At 44.2% G+C, this 24,781-nt stretch overlaps 1 protein-coding gene and 1 non-coding gene across 2 annotated transcripts in view; one reads left to right on the forward strand and one right to left on the reverse strand.

Annotated features, from left to right (window-relative positions):
* Positions 1-24,781, reverse strand: part of Fgd6 (FYVE, RhoGEF and PH domain containing 6) — a 117,156-nt gene that overhangs the window by 65,174 nt on the left and 27,201 nt on the right. Inside the window, exon 3 of the mRNA XM_059245122.1 lies at positions 10,272-10,416. Within this exon, the coding sequence (XP_059101105.1) occupies positions 10,272-10,416 (145 nt within the window). The remainder of the gene's footprint in view (positions 1-10,271; positions 10,417-24,781) is intronic.
* On the forward strand, positions 1,438-1,543 carry LOC131895400 (U6 spliceosomal RNA). The gene has a single exon (XR_009375162.1). It is a non-coding gene; the product is annotated as a U6 spliceosomal RNA (small nuclear RNA).

Consider the following 24,781-nt stretch of genomic DNA (forward strand, 5'->3'; position numbering starts at 1 on the left):
AAGACGCATCCGACACCCGTCAGTCACTGTAAACATTCAAACAACACCTTCAAATGTGGTGTTCGGACAGGCTGCCCACAGGAGCACAGACCCATGCACAGCTGCCTTAATATGGGATCAGCTATGAGCTGGTTAGACATGCATTTTAGCCCTGGTCCTTAGGTTTTTTTCTATAAGCGCACAATTCATACTACGCAGCACAGAGAAGGCTCTCCTCGAGATCTGCTCATCTAACTCAAGAGCGTCATCCAAAGTGAGTGCAACTGTCTTGTATTTCCTCCCTTAAAAATTCCCTTAACCAGGGATATGAAAATAGGAAAAGGTCTCCGCCTACTGAGACCTGCTAAATATAACCCTCTCCCTTCTTTCCGAGGACTGCCACCCAAGAAAGACTTGATCTACACAGTGACACCCGGCGCTCACAGCACATCGTCATCTACCTTCACTTCCCTACAAACTGTACGGCTCTCCTTGGTGTTCCTTATTTTTGTGTGACTCCCACACACATGCTAACAAATGCGCCCGTCTTTTCTCTAGCTGCTGTGCCTATTCAGCTTATTCCTGCTGACTCAGACAGGGAACCTGTGGAGGAAGTGAGAACTTCCTTATACCTACTGCACATGCCCATGCATCAACGCCAGAAACCTGAATTTCTCTTCCTCGTCAGTACCTCCTTCTGAGTCAACAAACCCTGCTAACTTATCCTTGTGACTATTTCCTTAACGCTCAGTTGATCCGTCCCTTAATTGAGTGTGTTGGACTTCTGTCACTTGACAAAACACCCAAGACAGACAACTCAGGAGAGATCTAACTGACTCATGGTTCCCGGACTTCTGTCAGTGGTTTCTGTGCTGCTCTGGGCCTACGGCGGCAGAGTACATCAAGGCACGAGCATGTGGCAGAGGAACCGCCTGACTCAACAACTGTGGGAGGCCGAGGGAAAGGCAGGATGCCTCACAGCGTGTCCACCAACTCTCTTTTCCTCCCACTCCTCCACACCCCTTACTTGATGGCAGCCAAACTGGAACTACCTGGTGATGCCACGTGAGTTCTGCCCTTCCCGGTCTCTTTCTAGACACCTTTCCTTTGTTCTGGAATTCCCTTCTGGTCAAGACCATCTTCCCTTCCAAGGATCTGACTGCCATGCTCCAGTTCACTCTGAGATGACAGTCACAGGTCTTCCCTTTATGGAGGCTGCCTTGATACTCTCTTCTGACACCTTCAATGGACTAGATTACTACTCTCTTGTTCCCATATCATTTAAGACACCCAGTGGATTGTTACTCTCTGTTGAAATCTCCTAGTTCTCTCTAGTCTACCTATTTACTTTTGTACCCTTCTGAACAGAAACACAGTGCCGAATCCACTGTTCAGTGAAAATTCATGAACAAGTAAATGTGTACACATGGCCGCCACTGTCTTAGAACCTGAGACCATTGCTGGCTTCGGCAGCACATATATTAAAGTTGGAATGATGCAGAGAAGATTGGCATGGCCCCTGTGCAAGGACGACAAGCAAATTCATGAAGTGGTCCATAAAAAAAAAAAAAAAAGAAAGGAAAAAAAAAAGAACCTAAGACTAGAGCACATGTTTGATATGTTACATGACATAAAATACAAATGCAAACTCAAAATCTGTGGCACATACAATAAAGTATAGTGGCTTGAACTGAATAAGGGAATTTAATCTAGGAGTCTACGTAGTTATCCGTTTTGTCTTTTTCTATGATTTATTTTATTTTTAGATCTGTTTTGGGGTGTGAGTATTTTGCCTGTGTGAATGTATGTGCACTGTATGTGGACTTGTATGTGCGCTGTATGTGGACCTGGTGCCTTCGGAGGTCAGAGAGGAGGCTGGAGTTACAGACGGTTGGGAGCCATTATGTAAGAGCTAGGAACTGAACCTGGGTCCTCTTAGAGAATAGAAGGTGGTCTTAACCACAGAGTCATCTCTGCAGCCCCTTACTTTAATTTTCTGGGCCATGGTCTTACTATATAGCCTTGGTTGGTCTGGAACTCACTACATAGATCAGAATGACCTCGAACTCATATTATTGCCTGCTCTGTCTTTCAAGTGCTGGGATTAAAGGTATTTGCCACCATTTGCTCCACCTAAGATTTATTTTAATGATGTGTGTGTGTGTGTGTGTGTGTGAGAGAGAGAGAGAGAGCACAGATGCTCACAGAGGCCAAAGCTTCAGCTGTGAGCAGCCTGACACGGGTTCTAGGTACCTGCTAGGAACCAAACTCCTGTCTTCTACAGGAGCAAACGGTCCTGGCTCTGAACCACTGGGCCATCTCTCCAGGCCCCTATGTTTCCTTTTAAGCCAGGAAAATTACAGAGTTAAATAAAGGCATGTTATTAGAAAGGAAATCAATGGGTTGTAGTCATTTGAAAATAGGAAAAAGTCAAAGAACAACAAATATTAAAAGTTCTATATTCTCTCCATCTTGTAAGAACAGTCACTGATTCAGACCCAGCAAAACAATGATGGGAACTGGACTTTTAAGACCTCAAGAGGCCATGTTTGGCATCTCAGACTTCTCAGCTAATGAAATTGTATCACATTTCAAAGCAGACTGCCTCTTAAATAACAACACCTCTCCAAAGCAAAGCATATTGTTATGGAAGTCAAAACACTAGCCACAGACAAATGAAAACACGTTGTCAAGGGTCATAAAGTCCCACAAATTCCAAAGCAGAACCTTTGATCTGAAATCCAGTGACATGCTCTGATTTTTGGATAACAGCCCAGCTTTGTAAGTTCTTACCGGTATTCTCTTCATTTCATAGTTGCTTAGTACCAGTGATGTCCAATGACGTTTTCCTAGTGTGTTTAATACCAAGAGGCCTTCTCTATCATACTCTAGAGTTCTACTTGCAAGAGAAGAATGTCAACAGCAAGACCTGCCCAAGGCACAGCTCTTTATCATTTTTACGTCAAAGATGAGGTAATATCATGATAATACCTAAGGACAATGTCCTGTCCAATCTCCACTCTTCTCTTCACAAAGGAATAATCATGAGCTACTTTCAGAAGATTTGAAAAGGAACCAAGAAACAAATATTCTGAGAAGCTACAGAGTGCATGTTCTAACCACAAACAAAATGAACACACTCCTTTTTAAAATTTAATTTAATTTTTTAATTTATTTCTTTAGAATAAGTCTCACTAAATTGTCTTGGCTTGCTAGGAATTTACTATGTACAACAAGATGGCCTCAAATTTGCAGGAATCCTCCTGTCTCTGCCTTCCAAATTCAAAGGCCATGGGTATGAGCCACTATGCCCCAACACGTTTCTTTAAGACAAACACTTATTAAAAACTGAAAGAACAATAAACTACAATCTGAAGAACTTCCAGGGAGCTAGAGAGAGACGGCTCAGATGTTAACGTGCCTGCCACACAAGTACAAGGGCCTGAGTTCAGATCCCCAGTGCCAACACAAAAAAAAACTGGACAAGCCAGCAACCACTCCTCTTGCTGAAGCGATTAGCTCCAGATTCAGGAAGAGCTCCTATGGAAACAACAAGGTGGATGAAAATAGACCTAGCCACCTGACAATGACCCTTGACCTCTATGTGTACGTGCACACGCACAGATACCTGTTTAACACTCCTTCACACATACGTACACACGTAAGAATTTCCAAAGGGAATTAATACAGATTCCCATGGATTATTACTCTCCTCCCAACATGTTCTATGGACATCATTTAGCTTCTGTGAATGATGTACCAATTTGTTAGCAGAAACAGACTGTAATTAAAAACTCCAAATCAGGGGTTTTCAAGCAGGTTACACAGCCTTTCTACAATCCCTTTACCTCACATGAATCCCGTGCCCGTTTCCAGATACTCTCCGTTCCTTCCTATGACCAAATACTACTCCATTGTGTCGATACACCACACCTGGTTTTTTCACTTTTCAGTTGACGAGCATTTAGATTCTCTCGTTTTGGTAGTAGTGCTAGCATCTAGCTGCTGCTCAGACCACAGAATCTGCAGCAACCATTCCCCTCTCAGATACTGACAGACTCCCTACTAAGACATGGTGAACCTCTAGCTAACAGGCTTTCAAGTGCCTGAGCTCCTCACCTGGGGTGAGTCAGTAACACAGAGAGTACTGGTGACCACACATCCTGCTCCCCATCTTCTTCCCTTCCTCCTGCCCGGGAATCAGAGAGCCTGACTGCAGGCAGGTGCTGTGAAACTACCACCATTTTCCAGGGGTCACTTGTGCCAGGTGGGTCCTAATGTTCTCTCCTCACAGCCCCCACCATGCTGTCTGTCACAGGGGCAGGAGCATGAACTCTCCTCAGAGCCCCCACCATGCTGTTATCAGTCTGTCTCTCCATGGCGTCAACAACTCTTTAATCAACTTCTCACCTCCAGCAATCCATCTTAGCATCCCCTTAAACTCCCACCTGAGACCTTTCAACTATGAACAATGATAATATGAACATTTTGGTACATGCTTAGGTGTAGACATATATTTTCGTTTCTCTCGGATAAGCAGGTAGTAATATAGAATTTAGGGGCCACATGCTGGCTACAGTTAAGCTTTTCAAGAACTTCAACTATTTCACAAAGTACTTCTCCTTTGAAATCCTCCACATTCTCACCAATACTTCTGTTGTTTTTGAGTTGCGGTCTAGTTACAGTGTCCTGGCTGGCCTGGAACTCATTATGTAGACTGGGCTGGCTTTGAACTCATGTCAATCCTCCTGTCTCTGCTTCCCCAAGTGCTGGGGTTATAGCCATGTGCCATGGAACCTGATTGAAAGTAACTATTTGTTCAAGGTCAACCAGCATAGCAGAGCTAAGTCTGAAATACAGTCTTCCCTACTGAAACACAACAGTGTCTTGAATACAAAAACCTGCTTCTAGCCAGGCAGTGGTGGCGCACACCTTTAATCCCAGCACTTGGGAGGCAGAGCCAGGCGGATCTCTGTGAGTTCGAGGCCAGCCTGGTCTCCAAAGCGAGTTCCAGGAAGGGCGCAAAGCTACACAGAGAAATCCTGTCTCAAAAAAACAAAAAAACAAAACAAAACAAAACAAAACAAAAAACCTGCTTCCTTACTCGGCAAAGACAAGGGACATGTTAAACAGTATGTATTCATTGGCAAACTCATGGAATGCTTGCTATGAAATGTTTAAGATTTCCCTTGCTTCATGTAACCAGTAATAACTAAAAATCTGTTGTGCACTTGCTGTGGGATGTCCTTCTGTACACTGTGAATATGTGTTGCTCTCATTGATTAATAAAAGCTGACAGGCTGGTACCTGGGCAGGAAGCTAAGCAGGAAAGCCAAACTGAGAATCCTGGGAAGGAAAAGGGCGGAGTCAAGGAGTCACCAGCCAGCCGCAGAGGAAGCAAGATGAGAATGTCGTACTGAGAAAAGATACCAAGCCACATGGCTAAACACAGATGAGAATTATGGGCTAATTTAAGTGAAGAGCTAGTTAGGAATAAGCCTGAGCAAATGGCCAAACTTTTATAAAATGACATGAAGCCTCTTGAGTGGTTATTCAGGAACTGGAGGTCAGGAGAGAACAGTCCGGCCACGTGCACTCACTCTGTGCAGACACTGTCCTCAGCAGAAGTACCATCTCACCACAGCCCTTGGAATAAGGGCACTATCAACCTACAGTCTACTTATTTTTATTCTTCAGAGAGGGAAACAAGGATTTAAAGGAAGTAAGTTGATCAAAATCACAGAGCTTGGGAGAGGTGGGAACCCAAACAATTTCATTCCAAAGATTGTGTTCTCCTAACCACTATGAAAGCAAATGACCTAAAGACATTCACTAGGCTGTGGTTAGGCAGGTTAACAGCTGTCTAGAAAGGGAGCACTAACATATTCTACTTCTGCTGTTGTTCCAGACAGAAGAGACACAATGTATGTTCCTCAGAGCCGCTGAGAATTCTAAAGGAGAGACATTATTGATGCTACTGGTACAAAGTTAAAACAAAAATGCCACATGTCCACGATTAACTAAAAAGAAGTTCCATTAAAAAAAAGAGGGGTGGGGCCAGTGAGATGCCTCAGTGTGTAAAGGTACTTGCCACATAAACCTAAAGAGCTGATTCCCATCCCTGAAATCCACACAGGGTAGGAGAGAACTGACTCACATAAACTGTCCTTTGAGTTCTAAAAATCTGTGATAGTGCATGTGTGTGTGCACACACGCACACACATAAATGATTAAAAAAGGTAAAGATTTAGCAGGCATATTGCAATATGACACAAGAGGATATGAAACTATGAAATAAAGACAAGAAGGAAAGGCAGGCACAGAGACCGAGGGAGAAGCCTTAGGTTAAGGAATATTTGTACACTGTGTGAAGATGTGCCCTTGTGATTGGTTTAATAAAAAGCTGAACAACCAATAGCTAAGCAGGAGAGGTTGGGTGGGACTTCCGGGTAGAGAGAGGAAGTCAGGGTTAGAATCTAGGCATGTAAGAGACACCAGCCAGACACCGATGGAGTGGGACATACAGCACGGAGGAGAGGTAAAGAACCACGTGGAAGAATGTAGGTAGATTAATATAAATGGGTTAATTTAAGTCATAAGAGCCTAAGCTAAAGGCCAAGCTTTCATAATTAATGAGAAGTCTCCGAGTCATTATTTTGGGGCTGGCGGTCCTGAAAGAAAATACGACAAGAAAGACGTACTCCACTTAGGAGTTTCCACTGAGCACAAAATGCAGGAGTGAGCCCGGCAGTGACAGAAGGTGACATCGGAACACGTCAGAGCCTTCCCTAACACCGTGAACCAGTCGGAGCTCCAGTGCTAGGTGGAGATGACCATGGCTCCCGCTTCAGTACAGAGAGAAACTGGACAAGGTCCAAGGGAAAGGAACAGGAGAGAACAACAGTGTGAAGCAGGAAAAGCAAGAGAACAGCCCGATGTTAATGACGGCTCTCCCACAGTACTGTCTGAATGTTCTCTCTCAAGCTCTCCACAGGCTCCGGCTCTCGGCCGTCATTGAAATTCTGGTCAAATATCACTTTCTCAGAGGCTTCCATCCAAAGCAGCCACTGCCCTTTCTAGCACATCACTGTTAATGTTCATTCGCAGCCTGGAAACACTAAGCTGCTTCCTGTTTAAGGGTTTTGGTCCCTCTTCCTCCCCCATTGGGATCAAGGGCCACGGTCACTGCTAATGTCTGACCAACACGGAAGCTACCTGGGACGTGAGGGGTATCCTTGACATACTGCAGGATCTGTATCAAGAAGCAGCAAAACAGAAAACAGGCGTGCAAACGAGAGCATGAAAGGTGTGAGTGAGGCATTGGGACAGTTCCATTCCAGTCAAGTAACTCCCTCTGACTGCTGAGTAAGTGTACCTGTAACGGTCACTCAGCTATGGGGATCTGCACAGATCCCTCTGTCTAAGTAAGTTCTAGCAATTACTTCCAATAACCTGATCTGATACTCAATCCTGTCGAATAGGGGGTAGGGGGTGGGAGGGTGTGTGTGGGAGTGCCTGTTTGTTTTTGAAACAAACAAAGAGACAAAAGCATAAATCTCTGGGGCATCCGATTGCTTTCGAGACAGTGCCTTACTCTATAACCCACGCTAATCTGTAACTTACTTAATCTGGAATTTAAACTCTTACTGTTTAAGCCCCAGATAGCCTTGAACGCGTGCCAAACCTCTTGCCTCAGCCTCTTAACTGCTAGAATTACAAATGTGCTACCACACCAGGTTCAGAAATTAAGTCTCATCAGTGAACAACAGATTCACTGAGCTTGAACCCCACACTGAATAATATTCTAAATTTTTTCACACATGAGATCTTTTATAAATAATATTTTGATCTCATTTACAAAGTGGCATTCTTTAAACCAAAAAGATTAATTGGCTTCAAGGAACCCAAATCATAGCTGGTAACCCATTTTTTTTATATTTACTTATTTTATTATTTTACGTGTTTACGTGGTTTTGCTTGCATGTATGTATGTGCACCACATGACAAGATCGGAAGAGGGTGTCAGATCCCAGCTGGGGTTACAGACAGTTGGGAGCCATTATGAGGGCACTGGGAATTGAGTCCAGGATCTCTGTAAGAGCAAGAAGGTCTCTGAACTGCTGAGCCAACTTCCAGCAATGGAACTCAATCTTGGATAACCACGCTGTGCCATTCATTAAAGGGTAAAAGCAAATTCAAACAGAGCAACAACACGCTAAGCAGGAAGCATAATGGATTCGTAAAATACGACAAGGCGACAAGGGTTTCCTCCCTGGCTTGCTATGTTGTGAGGAGCTTTTAAAATTCCACTCTGTAACACTCCCAATATGACACGGGGACAATGCTGCCATGCTAATTGTCTCCCTTTCATAATATCTTATTCAGATGTGATTTCAAATGAAACATGTAGATGTTTATAATAAACTAAAACAGTACAATGAATTTCCCTATCATAACCTTTATGAACATATGGACAATCTTCATGTTTCCCAAACACACACACATACACATACACACACGTATGACTACATACACACATCACCCATCCTCACTGGATTTGTTTAAGGACATGATGACTATGTTAGTAACAGTGAGAGAGTTAACACACTCATTGTCACCTTGACAGGGTCTATAATAACACAGGAGACAAGCTTCAGGGCACAGCTATGAAGGATTATCCCTGTGCTGGCTGGTTGTGTGTCAACTTGACACACGCTGGAGTCATCTGAGAGGAGGGAGCCTCGATTGAGGAAACGCCTCCATAAGATTAGCGAGGGGGCAAGCCTATAGGACATTTTCTAAATTAGTGATTGATGGAGGAGGGCCTAGGCCATTGTGGGTGTTGCCATCCTGTGTTCTGTAAGAATGTAGGAGGAGCAAGCCAGAGGAAGCAAGCCAGTAAGCAGCTCCCCGCCATGGCCTCTGCATCAGCTCCTGCCTCCAGCTTTGAGTTCCTGCTCGCTCCCCTCACTGACTGTGGTTCAGGATGTGAAAACCAAATCAACCCTTTCCTTCCCAGGTTGCTTTTGGTCACAGTGTTTCACCGCAGCAGTAGTAACTCTAAGTAAGCCGAACCCCGTTGGGTTAACTGACATGGGAGGACCCACCTTGACTGTAGGTGGGTGGCACCATGCCGTGGCTGGAGTCCTGGACTAAACACAAGGGGAGAGCAAGCTGGGAACTAGCATAAGGCACTGTGTCGACATCCGGGACACAGGGACTGCACCCCTGAACTGTGAGCCAGAGTCGTCCTCCTTCCCTTTAGTTGGTTCCTTGTCAGGCATTTTACGGCAGCACCGTGGGAAGTAACTTGTACAAAGGGCAATCTTTGTTCTGTCCTTGAAAAGACGTGATCGGGGCAGTGAGGTGGCTCAGTGGCTAAAGACGATTGCTGCAAACCTGAAACCCTGAGTTCGAACCTGCAGGCCTCGTGGTAGGGGAGGACTGACTCCTGCAAGTTGTACCCGACTTCCACATGTGTACCACCACACATAAGCATGCTCGCTAATGTGCTCCCCCCCACACACAATAAACTTATTTTTAAAAATTTTAAAGATGCGGTCAAGCCTCAAACACATATATTTCCCTTCTTTCAAGAAATTTAAGAACACCCTGGGGTGTGGTGGCTCATACCTATAATCTCAGCACTCCGAAGGCTGAGGCAGGAGGATTGCTATGATTCAATGCCAGACTAGGTTACACTGTCTCAAAAACAAAACAAAACAAAAAAAACAACAACAACAACAACAACAACAAAAAAACCCCACAGTGTGCTAGAGAGAGGGCTTAGCGTTTAAGAGCACTGGCTGTTCCTCCAAAGAACCCAGGTTCAAATCCCAACTCACAACTGTCTGTCTGTAACTCAGGCTCCAGGGGATGTAAGACATACATGTAGACAAAACAACCATACACATAAAACGAAAAAAAAAACAAACAAACATAAAAAACCCACAACAAAGAAACGTGAGAATTAGTGGCAGGACAAGAACAATCCCTAAGAGAGATTCATGATCCAGACATAACTATGTATGTTTATACATACATACATGCACATATAAAAAGCATTAGTAAAATAACTTCTCAAAAACCACTAAATAATCCTTAGGTTGGATATACAACAGTGTAGGTGCTCCATTACAGCAGGAACAAGACTTAAACTTGAAAAGCATTTTGAGACTAACTCACTAACGAGGGCTGTTACTGTTTTCCTATCCGTGTGATAAATAGCATTCCCATGCACAGGGACAGGCCAAGAAAAACAAAAGCAGAAATAATTAATTGTCAAAATATACCTGTTTATCTTCCAGCGGGTCTGGTTCGCCTTTACTGGACTCAGAGCTGACATCATCTTCATCAGAACTACTGATGACTTCCTCATCAGAGGGCAGGTCACCAAGACCAAGATGATCATCCTGCCCCTCCTGGGATGTTCCAGAACTGCAGCAATAGAGATACCCATTAGTTACCTTCAACAAAAAGGAAGGCTGGCCAAACCAAACCAGAACCACTACCTGATCCTAGTCATGTGACAGACTGCACCTGAGGGATTGGGGGCTGGGGGGTGGGGGGAACGGAAAGAGCCAGGTAAGCCAGAGATGTCTTTTCCTTTCCCCGACTTTGTGTTTAAAAGTCAACATTAGACTGACAACAGGAAGTAACCGGAAAGAAGTTTCCCAGTAGCCTCCACTGTTTCCACACGCCCTTCCTTAGACGACTGAGTCTACTGATTCCTGGTGCAAACCAAGAGGACTTCTAGGGAGTATACTAGATGTTGTTGAGAAAATCAGCCCTGATCTTTAAAAACAACAACAGAACGCCCAATCTGTAAAGCTTGGGAACTACTGACAGCAAGTGTCCAGTAGTTACCAGGAGTAATGGTGAGCACGTGCCCACCACCCTCGTTCTCACTGATATGTACCTGCAGTTCAAGAGGTAGGCAGGACAGTGGACCTGGAGGATGTCAGACTCCAGCCTCCTACAGAAACAGAAACCCACGATCTAATGACGTTTAAACAAGCCCTCCCTTCAGGTGATTAATGACTCAGCTTGAAGTTGGAAAAGTACTTCCAGGCCATGTATCAGCTCTTCCTAGTCAGCCTGACCTCATCAAGGCTTTGCAGTGTGTACAGATAGATCTCATGTGGCAAAGAGCCACTGTTTCAATCCATTCTGTAGGGGGAATTCCACAGTAGAGTTTCCCCAGGCGGATGATGGGAATCATTCCAGCATAGGATGTACATACTCAGAAACAAGATGCTTTTAAAAACTGCCTAGGACCAGGCTGGGTATAACCCACCCCAACATCTGGGGCTCCAAGTAAAAGGATGGAAAGGGTGGCCGCTGAGTTGAGGCACAGTGTGAAACTGTCTCAGCAAACAACAAACTGCTTTTCTGGTGCTGGTCGGCCATTAAGTCTACCACAGCATCCACGGAGTAGAATGAATGGGTGAATCTACTAAAAGATCCAAAGAAAATCATGAGGAAAAATACTCCAGCAGAATAGAAATTTACACTCCATTTCTGCTGTGGCTCTTTTTCAGGTCCTAGGCAGGTCGGTCCCTCAACTGCCAGAGTTCCAAAGGATAAGGATTTCTAATGCGAATCTTAAAAGCGAAGGATACATTTTCTGCCAGGTCTTGAATACGCTGCAGAATAACAGCCTCGCCTTCGAAGCCATCCCTGCGGTTCAACTGTTACACAAAGCAGCTGGATCTAGGCAAAATGCCAAAAGGAACACCTCCTACCACCAACCACTTGGCTTCCTGTTACTCAGTGGCCGGGGCCTCTTATCACTCAACTGGGTGGATGCACACCTTTATCATAGGTGGCCTGGACAAGAAAAAGATTCACATCCTGGGGTGGGGGGTGGGGGGGGGTGGGAGCGGAGGCAGGGATTTTCCAGTCAGATCACTGACAGAATTAGCTATTCCTAGGAGCAGGGCCAGGAGCCAATTCAGTCGGGTTATTAAGTTTTTGATTTGCATTGGCAAGAATAATTAAAAACAAGTAAGACGTAGACCGGAGCGCCTATCCATGTAGACAGAGGTAAACACACCTTCACCTTTTTGGGGCGTGAGGATTGGCCGTGCTGGTAACCAAAGAAGGCTAGACATTGCTCTGGACAAGGGCTCTTTCACTGACCTACACAGCCAGCCCCACCTGTTTTCACCTTCGTCCCTTACTCTTTTGACCCTCTAGCCTTGCCATCTCAGCACACATTCCTAAAGTATGCAAAACTCTCAGCCCCTCCCCCCACCTGCAGGAGCAGGACCCAGGTAGAGTGGCAGAGACAGAAGCTCTGTTCCAGAAGGCTTTTCCCATGAACCCATCTGTGGGTTTTCCTGGACACGGGGATTTCAGGGGGTTAGTAGTGAGGACACGGGGCTTTGATTTGGGTTAGAGTTGATAGGTGCTTCTCTGGCAACCATTTGAAAGGCTTGTATTAAGACAGCTAGCTATTGTCATTGCTTTTAGGAGTTCAAGAGAGAATGTGATGGCACACACCTGTCATCCTAGCTAGCCATCAGGAGGCTGAGACAAGAGGATCTGAGCTTGAGGCCAGTCTGGGCTCTAAAATCCAAAGGGACAACAGCCGCCAAACCAGCCCCCAAAGGAAGTGCAAAGGTCACGATGTCAGAGCAGGGAGTGAAGCTGTCAAGACCACAGGGTTGAGCATATGGAGCATACGGCAGGGCGGCAGGGTCAATCCCAACCCCACAGAGAGTGAAAACAAAACTGCATGAATCCAAACACTGACGTCAAACCCTGGGATACTTGGGACTTCCAAAGATGGCTTGCTGACTCAAAAACCTTCCCAGATCCTCTTTATTGCCTCATCACTGATTGGTTTATTTGTCTCTCCTGGCCCCTAAACTACCTCATAGCAACACAATCACTAGTTTTCCTCATTAACACGTAAGCACAAGACAATTGTGTTTTCAGCTGAATCCCAGCATGCTGCCTGACAAGTACTTTTCACCCTTTTTTGTTTGTTTTTCAAGACAGAGTTTCTCTGTAGCCCTGGCTCTCCTGGAACTCCATCTGTAGACCAGGCTGGCCTTGAACTCAGAGATCTGCCGGCTGGGATTAAAGGTGTGCACCACCACTGCCAGGCTACTTGTCACCATTTTCAATGGTCCAAGGATGAAGCTGGGGACACTGGGATTGAGAGGAAGGGATGGATGAGGGGGGTAAACAACAACACCTCATGGAAGACCTAAAGATTCAAAGACCTGGTTCCAGCAAAACCAGTTAGACCAGCCAGAAGGGCCTGTAAAGGGGAAGAGAGCATGCATCTAGGAACTAACTACACTCACTTGTTTATTTTTAGAACAGTTACTAAACTGTTCACTCACATAATTAACTGCAGCTTCCAAGTCAACCTAGATAACTTCAGGCTTCTGATAAGGGCTGGGGCTCCTTACCCATGCCAATCCTGCAGTACGAAACTCTGCTAACCTTGTATTCCCTCGGAAAGGACCGCCTAGCACTGCTTTGCAGGCTAACGGAACAGGCCAGTGTTTCCTCCACATCTCCCTGTCTGGTTCGTCCACATGCAACAGTGGAAGAAGGCCTGAGGGGGCTTCACCAGCAGAGCACACACTCAGCTCCACCTCCCTGAGCCACCCACTCCAGGTCAGATTCGCTTCTGGAAGGAGACAAATTTCTAGAAAGTCAAGAGAAATCAAAGCCAGAAATCAATTCCTATTGGTAGGTGCCGTTCTTCGATTCCAACTACCACAATCTCTTAAATGCCATCATAGTTTTTAAGTTAACTTTTTCCCATGCTAAATTCTATGGGGACAGAACATCCTCCGCAGGAAAAGTACATCAAATTGTATATAAAAACTTAACAGCAACAGTCCTCCGTTAGAAAATATTTCACTGGCTTCCTCTAGATCTTAGGAACATAAAACCTGCAGAGTTAAACCAGAGAAAACACCCTTCTACGCCAGCACTGAATAAACACCTCAGCAAGGGAGGGGCAAACGCACAGGGGACAGCGGAGAAGCAGAGTGAGCAGCCTAGCCACCCGCCCTGGCCCAAGGGGAGGAGAACATGTGCGCATGCTCAGGATGCTGTTACAATCCTTGTCAACCACTCCCGAGCTGTGTCTGGGGGGCTGTGTGCTTCCTCTGGCTGCTTTCATATTTACCACAGAATGAGCAGGAAAGCGAGATTAAGGGACTTGAAGGATGAACATTGGACGAGGAAACTTAATTTTTAACAATCTATCAGTTATTATGGAAAGCTAACCATAATTTCACCAGAAAGTGGTTACCAGCCCCAAACTGTTCTTGCTTAAGTCCTCTTTGAAGTCCTAGAGTAAGTCTGGAATTTCCCCTACAACAAGCAGGGTGGTGCTCTTGATTGTTTTATGAAAACCTGGCCCAGCCTACAAAGTAGGCATGCTGGTCATTTCACCTGCCAGTAGACCTCTTAGGAGTCATAGATCCCTGTTATATTTTTAGGTTTTCCACACAGAGGATAGTATGTGCAGAGCCTGGGTGTCAACATAAAAGCCAGGAGATAGCAGAGTGAGAAGAACGTTATCTGATGTTCTGAACAAGTTCCATAGTCAACAATGGGACTCTGCAGGGAGGTAAATGGGTCATCTGCAGGTCTTCCCTGCAACTATTTTTTTTCTCTCCGCCCCCTCTTCCCCTTTCTTCTTCCCCCTTTTTTCCTTTTTCCTCTGGAGACAGAGCCTTACTCTAGTCCCAGGCTGGCCTTGACTTTTGATTGTGCTGTCTCGCCCTCCAGAGTACCAGGAAATAGGTATACATCAACTCACCCAGCAGCAAGCATCATTTTAATAGCAGAAAGTGATGATTTCATCAGCTGGGTATGCTGGCAAATGCCTATAACCCCAACAGCCAGGAAGCTGAGGCAGAAGAACGGTGAGTTCCGGGACAACCCGGACAATCTAGGTTGCACCAGGAAAATGAATAAGGAGATGAAAGCAAAAAGTCTCACTATCATGGTGTCAGATTAAAAAAAAACCCATGCCCAGGCAAACAGTGCATTAACCCTTGGAAGTTAAAACTTGATTAATACAGAACAAAAATCCTTAAAAACTTCAAAGGATAGTAGGAATTACCCAGAAGAACGAACAACAAACAATGATAACCTGAAACTTGGAGGCTATACATGACTAGTGGTTTGGTTCATAAATTTTAGAGGTGCTGGCAATCAAGCCTTTCAAACTATCGAGCTGGGCCAGTGAGACGGCCCAGTGAGTAAAAGGTAAGACTGCCACCCGGCCTAAGGGCTCCACTCAATCCTTGTTATGTACGTGGTGGAAGGAGGGACTGGACTTCCTCAAGCTGTCCTCTGTCCTCGTGCATGCAGAGACGGACAAGTGCTCCATCCCACAAACACATCCTTATAAATTTAAAGTAATAGCAAGTCAAGTCAGTTCCGTGGCTTGAAAGAATACCTTGCTTCCCTGAAATGTGAGCTAGAGACTGTTTAAAACTTGCTCTGAGGGACTATTAGGAAAAGAAAATAGGCTTCAGGATGGACTTGGCCAAACATATATATTTCAGTTTCCAGCCCAATATTCACCCTCATAAATACCTCACCAGCCCTTCCCCAGGAATGCATTTCCTACTGGGTATAAACAAAACCGAATCCGAATCTGAACCTTGAAGCTGATACCTTAAAGACAGTCTTCACAAGTCAACTCTGAAAATGGCTTAAGGGGAAAAACAAAAACAAAAAACAAAGAACCAAACGGAATTCAAGTCTTTAAAGCAGTGATTCTCAACCTGTGGGTCTCAACCCTTGGGGGTCAAAACTCCCCTCACAGGGGTCACCTAAGACCATCAGAAAACACAGATATTTACATTATGATTCGTAAAAGTAGCAAGATTACAGTTATGAAGTAGCAACGAAATTAATTTTAGAGCAGGGGTGGTAGAGGAACTGTAGTAAAGGGTCGCAGCGCCAGGAAGGTTGAGAAGCGCTGATTTAAAGTCTAAGAGCAACTACACATCGCCTATAGCCCTTTTATGTGATCAGGTTAAAAGTTGTAAGGTTTATCTGAAAAGAAGCTGTTTTAAAAGGAGTTTCCGCAATGGCCATTAATAGACTAAACTGAGCCCCTCTGTATGAGCAACTGTTAAGCACCTTCCCGAAAAAATGAGTTAGATCTACACACAATGAATGATACTGCTTGTTCTCTGGCAAGTACTGGTGGGTTATAAAACCAGGACACGGAGTGCTCCCAACTCTGTAGAGGGAAAATGAATATTCAAACACTGTCTCGGAACTCTGCCGTTGAGAACTGAGGGTGTTCCTCAGTTGCACGGTCCTTGTCTAACATGTGAGGCCCCGGGTTTGATCCTCCGTACCTCACACACATGCGAAGGTGTTTTTAAATCCATGGGAGAACTCGGAACACACTGATGAATGAAATTCTGAAGAGCGAGCATTTAGGTGCATCTGGTTTTAGCAGTGACTGAACCCAGGGCTACGAGCGTGATAGGAAAATGTTCTGCCACTGAGCTGTAGTCTCTCCTCATTTTGTTACATTAAAAAAAAAGCCAGGCGGTGGTGACGCACGCCTTTAATCCCAGCACTCGGGAGGCAGAGGCAGGAGGATCTCTCTGAGTTCGAGGCCAGCCTGGTCTACAGAGTGAGATCCAGGACAGGCTCCAAATCAACACAGAGAGACCCTGTCTCAAAACAAAACAAAACAAAACAAAACAAAACAAAAAAACTTCCTATAAAAAAAGCTGTTATCCATGTTCATTATTACTTTATCGAAGACCACACCACATGAAGTTATAGTGGTACATGCCTGTAAACCCACTCAGAAGACAGAGGCAGAAGGATGGTGAGGTCAACGCCAGCCTGGGCTATATAGTTCTAGCCTAGCATATAGAGTGGGTCCTTTTTTCAAAGCCAAAATAAACAAAGACTGACTACCATCAAAACAGCAACAAAGTCCTCAGTGTGTCAGGTATGAAAGGTAGTAAAAGCATGAACACATGTATGCATGTGTTGTTCTTACACCTCACTTTCTATCCAGCCCCTGAGGCCTAGAAGTTGGCATATCTTCTACATAATAACCTTTAAAACACAAATCTCTGAGATTAGCAGTTCAAGGTCATCCTTATAAACAGGGATTTGGAAGTCAGCCTATACTCAGAGATCCTCTCTCAAACAAAACGAAACAAACAAACAAACACACACACAAAAACAAGCAGGGAAATCTTTTGACTCTCAGAATACAAGGACACATAGACTATGTCTTTCCTTTTAACCTGGAGGAGGCTTGTTTGGCTTAAGTCCCTAGGCAATATACAAGCCATACATGCTACTAAGCAAGCACTGTACTACTCAGCTACATCATCAGCTCTCAAAAGCACAAGCTAGCCAGTTGATGGCTTAAAAACAAAAAACACAACAACAACAACAACAACAACAAAAAACCAGAGGTCAGTTGACAGTAGACTTTGGCCCCCACAGTCTCCTGGGGCCAAAGAGTAACCATAAAACTTGTAAACTATGCCAAGGTGAACAACCTGTAATGGTGTGGTATGTCTCCCATGATGCTCCATCTAGCTTATCGGGGAGCTCCTTGGCCTGTAAGTAAAAATGAGTTCTCCTGGTTCCTGGTTCCTACAGCAGGTATAAAAAGAACTCAAGGCTGAGCACAGTCCAATAATCATTCTTGCTCCCTACCCTCAGCTTAACTAGGAGGCAGCCAGGTCAGGTCTGTACCGTTTCTAGCCTAGAAGTGAAAATAATTCTAAAAAAAAAAAAAAACCAAAAAACCTGTAACAAAACAAGTACTAGCTAAAATAGCAACCACAGATCAGCAAGTCTGCTGTTTATGAATTTGGAAGGCTTTGAGGAATGACCTTTAAAATAAAGCAATGCAGACTGTAGTCTTTTTGTTAATGCAAACAGAAAACCTTTCTGCTCATCTTAAAGCTACTGCCAATAAAACAGAGTGGGTCTCTAATCCAGGTTATGACCATACCAAACACTGATGTTCCTTTCTTTCTTTCTTTCTTAAGATTTATTTACTTATGTATATGGATGCTTTTGTCTACATGTACATCTGCACACCAGAAGAGGGCACTGGAATTCATGGGAATACAATTACAGATGGTTGTGAGCTGCCATGCGGGTGCTGGGAATTGAACCCAGGAACCCTGGAAAAGCAGCCAGTGCTCTTAACCACAGAGCCACCTCTCCGGCCCCCTGATGTTTCTTTTATTGAAAAATACAAATTTTTTTCTTTTACCTCACCATGATATGTATTTATTTAGTACTGGACCAAATAAAGGCCACTAGAAACATGAGGCTGAGAGGGCCACAGAAGAGCACTTCCTATTTGCAAACACACACGCACATACTTACACAGATACAAATATATCAAATTTTACAGCTATATCAAATAGTTCTTAAACCATATAATGCAACTATGCCCTTTATTTCAGTAAAAATCACTTGAGGGCCTATTATGTACCTATTATTCATCATTTTAGAGACTAAAAAAATAATTTATTGGAATTATAATATTCGAACTATCCGTTAGATTATTCTTTCTCTTTATTTCCTACTGCGTGTGGCCTTCCTAAACAGATGAAGAAAAGGGATTTAGAATAAGCGCAGTAACAGGGACCATTCTCTAAAGAAGAAAGTAAAGACTAGAAACATAATGTTGAGAGCCCTGCATGTGCAAGGCACTGGGGTCTATCCCTAGCAAAACCGAAAGGGGGGGGGTAGAAAAAACAAAGGACCAAGAAAGGGGAGAGAGGAGAAAGGAAGTCCATACTTCAGGTAACATGTTATAGGAGACACTGTGGCTTGCAGAGTCAAAAAGCAATCAAACAAAACCCAAAAAGACAAGTTCCCTGTGCAGGGTGATATGGCCCAGGAGGTGTGAAAGGGCTGAATTTGAGAAGTGACTCCAGCCAGTCAAGGACTTTTGAAGCAAAGGCATCCAGAGCACAGGAGTGGGGGGTGGGGGGTGGGTGGGACGGACACACACAAATAAAAGCCTTAAGGTGGACAGTATGGGGTGGGCATTTCTGCAAGATGCAGGAGATGGCTTCAGCTAACACTGGCTGCCTGGCAGCCAAGCAGAACAGAACAGAACAGAACAGACATCTTCCACCTACATCCTCCACCACCCCACCCCCACCCTCACGAGTGCTGGGAATCCAGACCTCACTCCCTCTGCAACTCTGCCAAGATCTAGCATCCAGGAAGGAGCCAGCCCGAGAGCCAGGCCAGGAGGTGAGACTGGTCCAAAACGAAAGCTCGCCCTGTGAGGAGCTTCTCTCACAGAGGAGTATGTGCCACACTGCTTCCTCTGACGTCATGTCAACCTAATCCTAATTAATCCCAGTGGCCACCGAGGAGGTGGGGAGACTTCTGGAAAACGTGACTATGAGCTACACTCTTGATTGTGACTTGGTACAAACCACTGCAGTAGCATGAAGACAAAAATTAAGGCCCAATTTCGGCTTTGATGTCTAGGCGCAAGTCGGGGGCCTGAGTAGCTAACCTCAAATTCTCCTCTAATTTTTGTGTTACTAGAGAAGGTCCTCGGCCAAACCCCAACAATCATATTATCCATCAGTCTATGGAATGACTCAAAAAAATCAATCATAATAAACGTCCTATAGGATGCAGGGGTCACTCCACCCTCTTGAAATATAACGACTGCCTCTCACAGTTCCTGGGGTTCATTTTGCTCCCATGTAGTGTTGCATGACACCTGGTGTTCTTCTCCAGCTGTGAATGTATGTTGACCCTCAGCCGGTATAGAGCTTTGTGTGTTCAGCCAGAGCCAGAGCCCTAGGATAAGAATCCATCACTCACTAACCAGTAGAGAAACCACCATTCACTAGAAGCAAGGTTCAAAAGCAGGTGCACTGGTGTTTTCTAAAAGAATTATCTTGAACAATCACATTGAGGGATACCTGAAGTTGGCTTTGCATATGCCGAATTGTATTGTGTAAAGATACCTAAACAGGTTCTTGATAAAAGTCAAGCAATATTCAAATTGAAGGCATTAAGGATAACATTAGAAAAATGTGGCATGTCCCATGTTACAGCATGTTAAATGTTACGTCACACAGAGACCTCACAGTAATGAAGTATGAGGGAACTATAAGCAAACGGTAGCTAAACCCAAAGGACTCTGCTTTCACTCCCAGATCTTGTTTTCTGCAGACCTGCTTCCTAACAGAAGCTACAAGCAGAAGGAGAACTCCCCTTTAGGGAGAAGGACAGTGGCTGCTTGGGGGCCTGGAAGGAGGCGATGTCAGGCAGAGTTAAATAGTTACTCATGAATAAATTTAATTCACTTCCTTACTCACAGATACCTACGAACAACTCAGTACCATTTCTCTTCCATATGTTCAAGATACAATACAGATAGATGTCTATTCTAGCCGGGCGGTGGTGGCACACGCCTTGAATCCCAGCACTCCGGAGGCAGCGGCAGGTGGGTCTCTAAGTTCAAGGTCAACCTGGTCTACAAATCGAGTTCTAGGACAGTCAGAGGCTACAAAGAGAAACCCTGTCTCGAAAAACACAAACAAAAAGTCTACTCTACAACAGCTATGGATCAATAACGCCAAAGATCCAAACAGAGCCTTACCCTGGATACACGAGCCTACTTTCTCAAAACTGGAAGATATAATGGGCATCAGGCCGATGCTCTCCTCCATTCTTTTATATTGATTCAGTGTTGAGGAACAGAACTAGGGCCTCCCCTATGTTGGGTAAGTGTTCTACCACTAATACAGCCCTTTTTCATCTACTGTTTTATATGTTTGAAACAGAGTCCTGCCATGTAGCCTGGGCTATTCCCATACTCATGATCCTCCTGTTCCTGGGTATAGGGGTTCTAGCAATGTGCTCCTTACTACACCTGACCTTCTCCACTCTCTTCATCCTACACATCAGTGTACCGTCCACTAGCTACACTGCTGACTAATTCTGTTTATTTTTAGAATCTTTTGAGAACCACCCCCTCAAAAAAAAAAAAAGCTTGACAGTTAGTTCTAGCAAACTATGATAACATCTTCTAAAACTAGAATCAGGGAAAATGAGAAGGAAGTAAAAATAAACATGTACTTAAGAAGGGAGATATACAGATCTCCTAAGAACAGGATCCCAAGAGTTTCTTATAGCACCACGCATGTCTAGGAGCAGAAGAGAAGCTGTCCTCCACAGAGAAGGCAAACACTTGTCTCCGTCCAAAACAGACCTGTATTTGAAGGCAGGCTCCACCTTCGTTTGTTCGTAACTGGTTAGCTATTTAAGCTTTTTAATTAAGTGCTCCTTTCAACTATAAAACTGAAAGAATACCACCTGCTATTAAGGTTAAATGAAATAATGCGAGCAATCTATTATACGCAATAGACAAGAAATAAGTACAACTAAACCGATCTTCAGGGTCTAGCCAGATAAACGTACTTCTCACTCCTCATCAAGGAGACTTTTCTTTGCAACACTTGGGGACCACTGCAGAAAAGCACAAGCAATAACAATGTGGAGTTGGGGAGCCTAGTCCCAAGTGATACCACGGAACTCCTACACGTGAGGCTCAGGGACCATCCAGGAAGAGGGGGTGCCAAGACGCTAAGAGCAAAAGGCACCGGGAGTTTGCTTACGACTGTGTCTCCTAGGAAAGTCAGGGACTACAACCAGGAAGTCTCACCACGTGACTACCGCCTAACCGGAGCAGAAGAAGATGACAGGGCGGAGAGCGGCAGCCCGTGAGGCCTTGACTACACAAAGAACTACCCGCAATGAAGGAACTTGGAGAGCAAAACAGTCTTCCCCAGGGAAGAGCACACCAACTGGTTATCCAACACCAAAGGATCAGCTCTGAAAACATACATACGAGTAACGTTACACAGACTACGCAGGCCGTATTTATGCATTTAGGAATATACATATATGTGTATATATGTATGTACCCATGAACAAGAATTAATGAAAAAAAAAAAAGAGGCCATAAATTTGAAAGAGACCAAGGAGAGGCATATGGGAGGGTTTGAGGAGGGGAATTAAAAAAACAAAAACAAAGAGGGGCTGGAGAGATATACCATAGGCTAAGAACACTTATTACTCTTGCAGAGGACCCAGGTTCAATTCCTAGCACTCACATGGTAGCTCACAAATGTTCATAACTTCAGTTTCAAGGGATCCGAGGTCACACCTGACTTCCTCAGGGTCCAGCCATACACATGGTCCACAGGCATACAAGCAAGCAGAGCAAACACATAAAATGAAATAATAACTCTAAAAAATGAAATAAAAAATTAATCTTAAAAAAGGCAAAACAACACACACACACACACAGCCTTGAGAAGAAAAAGACATTAGGGTTTATCAAGTAGATAAAAGAGCCTAGATTTATTCTGATTCACTCTTAGTAAGTCCAGAATTAGTACAAACTGGGTCTATTTATTGCATGAATGAATTAGACTTAATCTTAGTATCTGAGCAAAGATACAGTATAGTACAATTAGGTGTATCGACCCTGCCATTTATTTTTATAATGCTACGAAGTTAAGGAATTTTTTTTTGATAAAAGGTCTTAATAGCCCAGGCTAAGCTCAAATTTACAATCCCACCTCAGTCACCTGAATGCTGGTATGACAGACACATCATCATGCTTGACTTGCCAAGCACCCTTTCAAGGGGTGAAAAAAACAACCAATCATTTGACGTGAGAAAATGCTATACAACATCAAAATTTTAATTTTGAAATGAAGTCTCTGAGGCTTTTTCCACTTTAACCAAGTATGACATCTGTATTTAGAAATCAAGCAAGGACACTTTGCTTCCTACTGCAGAATGAAACTTATATTATCAAAGGAATGTGCCCACAAATAAAGTTTTATTGGGACAGAGAATGTTCATATTTGTACGTCTTTGCATAGGTAGAGTTGGACAGCTGCAAAGGGAAAGTTGTGATCTGTCAAGTATAAAAAATTTCCCACTGGCCTTTTAAGGGAAACGTTTGCTGGTCTGCAGTATAACTATATCTGCTATGGACCAAAACTACCGGTGTCTGGGTCTCAGGCTGCATTTACTTAGTCTTTAACCTGTCTCTGCCCCAGCTCTCTCATTCATAAAAGGAAGAAAACAATGGGCCTACCTAACAGAACTCTACGAGGACTGTATGAATCAAAGCAAGCCATTCACAAACAATGCTCTGCACAGACAGCTAGTCTGCCTGTCCTTTGATCCTCTCCCACATAGCATTATCTGTAACACTAAAGGGAAAAAAAGGATTGCTACAGACACTTAAATCCAGAACTGTACAGACAATTACTTCAGAAGCGCCTCTGCATTACCGGCCATGGAAACTGCTCACCACCAGCCGAACCATCTGAGCAGAATCCCTTCCCACACTGAAGCCATGTGAGCTTGGCAGCTCATCTCCAAGGGCTTGGTGTTTAACTGGAATGCTTCTGGGTAGCTTACCCCTCAGACAGTAAAATCCCCAAGCTCTGAATTATACTGTCTCTTATTTCTAAAAGAATTTTAGTCACCAACCTAAAACACGGGTTCATTGAGACGTGTTCCACTACATCCTGAGCACATTCTTTATCTCTCTTTGTGTAGTAATTAATCACTTGAGGAAAGATTAAAGCAGAAATGGGCCTGTGAGTGACACTGAAAACCACCGTGAGGAAGACAACAAAGTGGCTGATTTCTTTCCTTACATGAACATTTTACAAACCACCTTTGTTCTTTCTAAAACCAGAGAAGGCAAGAAAGAAATCCTGAGCGGGTGGAAGCGCCCAGCTTCCCCCTCTCTGCCTCTTGGCCTCCCTGTTTACAAGCAGCCAGCGGGTCAGGTTTTGAGCTGGGCCCGGACCTAGGAAGAGGAAGATGGGGTTCTGATCCCCAGCAAACTGCAAAGTCAGCCTGTCTTTCCTTCCCTGTTCCTCAAACAATAGACTCCCAGGGACAGTCTGATGACTCCTAAACTTTCCATTTACGATAAAACTTTCCATATTGAAGAGAAAAACAAACCAACAGCCAAAACAAGGACAATTAAAAAAAAAAAAAAAAAAGTCTTCCCCCAGTGAGAGGGGAGTAAAGAGAATACTTATCTTGTATTTTATATATTTAAAATATTGCATATAATTTTCATAATTAAACTAACGTGTAAGTAATTTAAAATCCTCATTCTCCCTGCCCAAGTTTACTAATCTCAATTATTTTAAGCATTTCTCATTAACAACATTTTCTTTTTTAATATTTGGGAGGAAAAAAAATCAAAGGCAGGGTGGGTTGGAGGCAGGGACTTCCATGTGGTCTTCCTCACAGACGAAAACAACAAACCAATCAGACCTCGTGCTCTGAGCACCATAGGAATAGTTTCCAGCACACTGACAGCAGTCTCTAAAGGAACTCTTCTAGTACCCTAGATCTCTTCTTCCATCTCAGCCCAAGGGGAACACTCAATTCTTTGTGTTTTGCAAGGTAAACAGAAGGAAGAAGAAATGTTTCCAGTTGAGCATCAGATAATACGGTAAAGTAGAAACATGCACCAACTCCTTCAAGTTCCATTCATAAACAGATTTGACTGGCAGAGTCCACCCAATGGGCTTCAGCAGAGCAGCTGACAGAAACCCTTCCTGGGACAAGAGTGCAGTGGGCACAGAGAGCACATTCACTTGGAGAGGACAGAAGGGTTCAAACACACATTTTGCTTTCCCATAGTGCGAGGCTCGGTAAGAATTAAGCATGTTTAGAATTGCTACCCTTTTGGTTTATCTGCCTCTGGACAGGTCTTGCTGTAACA

Source organism: Peromyscus eremicus, chromosome 18 (assembly GCF_949786415.1).
Source record: "Peromyscus eremicus chromosome 18, PerEre_H2_v1, whole genome shotgun sequence".
NCBI classification, from domain to species: domain Eukaryota; kingdom Metazoa; phylum Chordata; class Mammalia; order Rodentia; family Cricetidae; genus Peromyscus; species Peromyscus eremicus.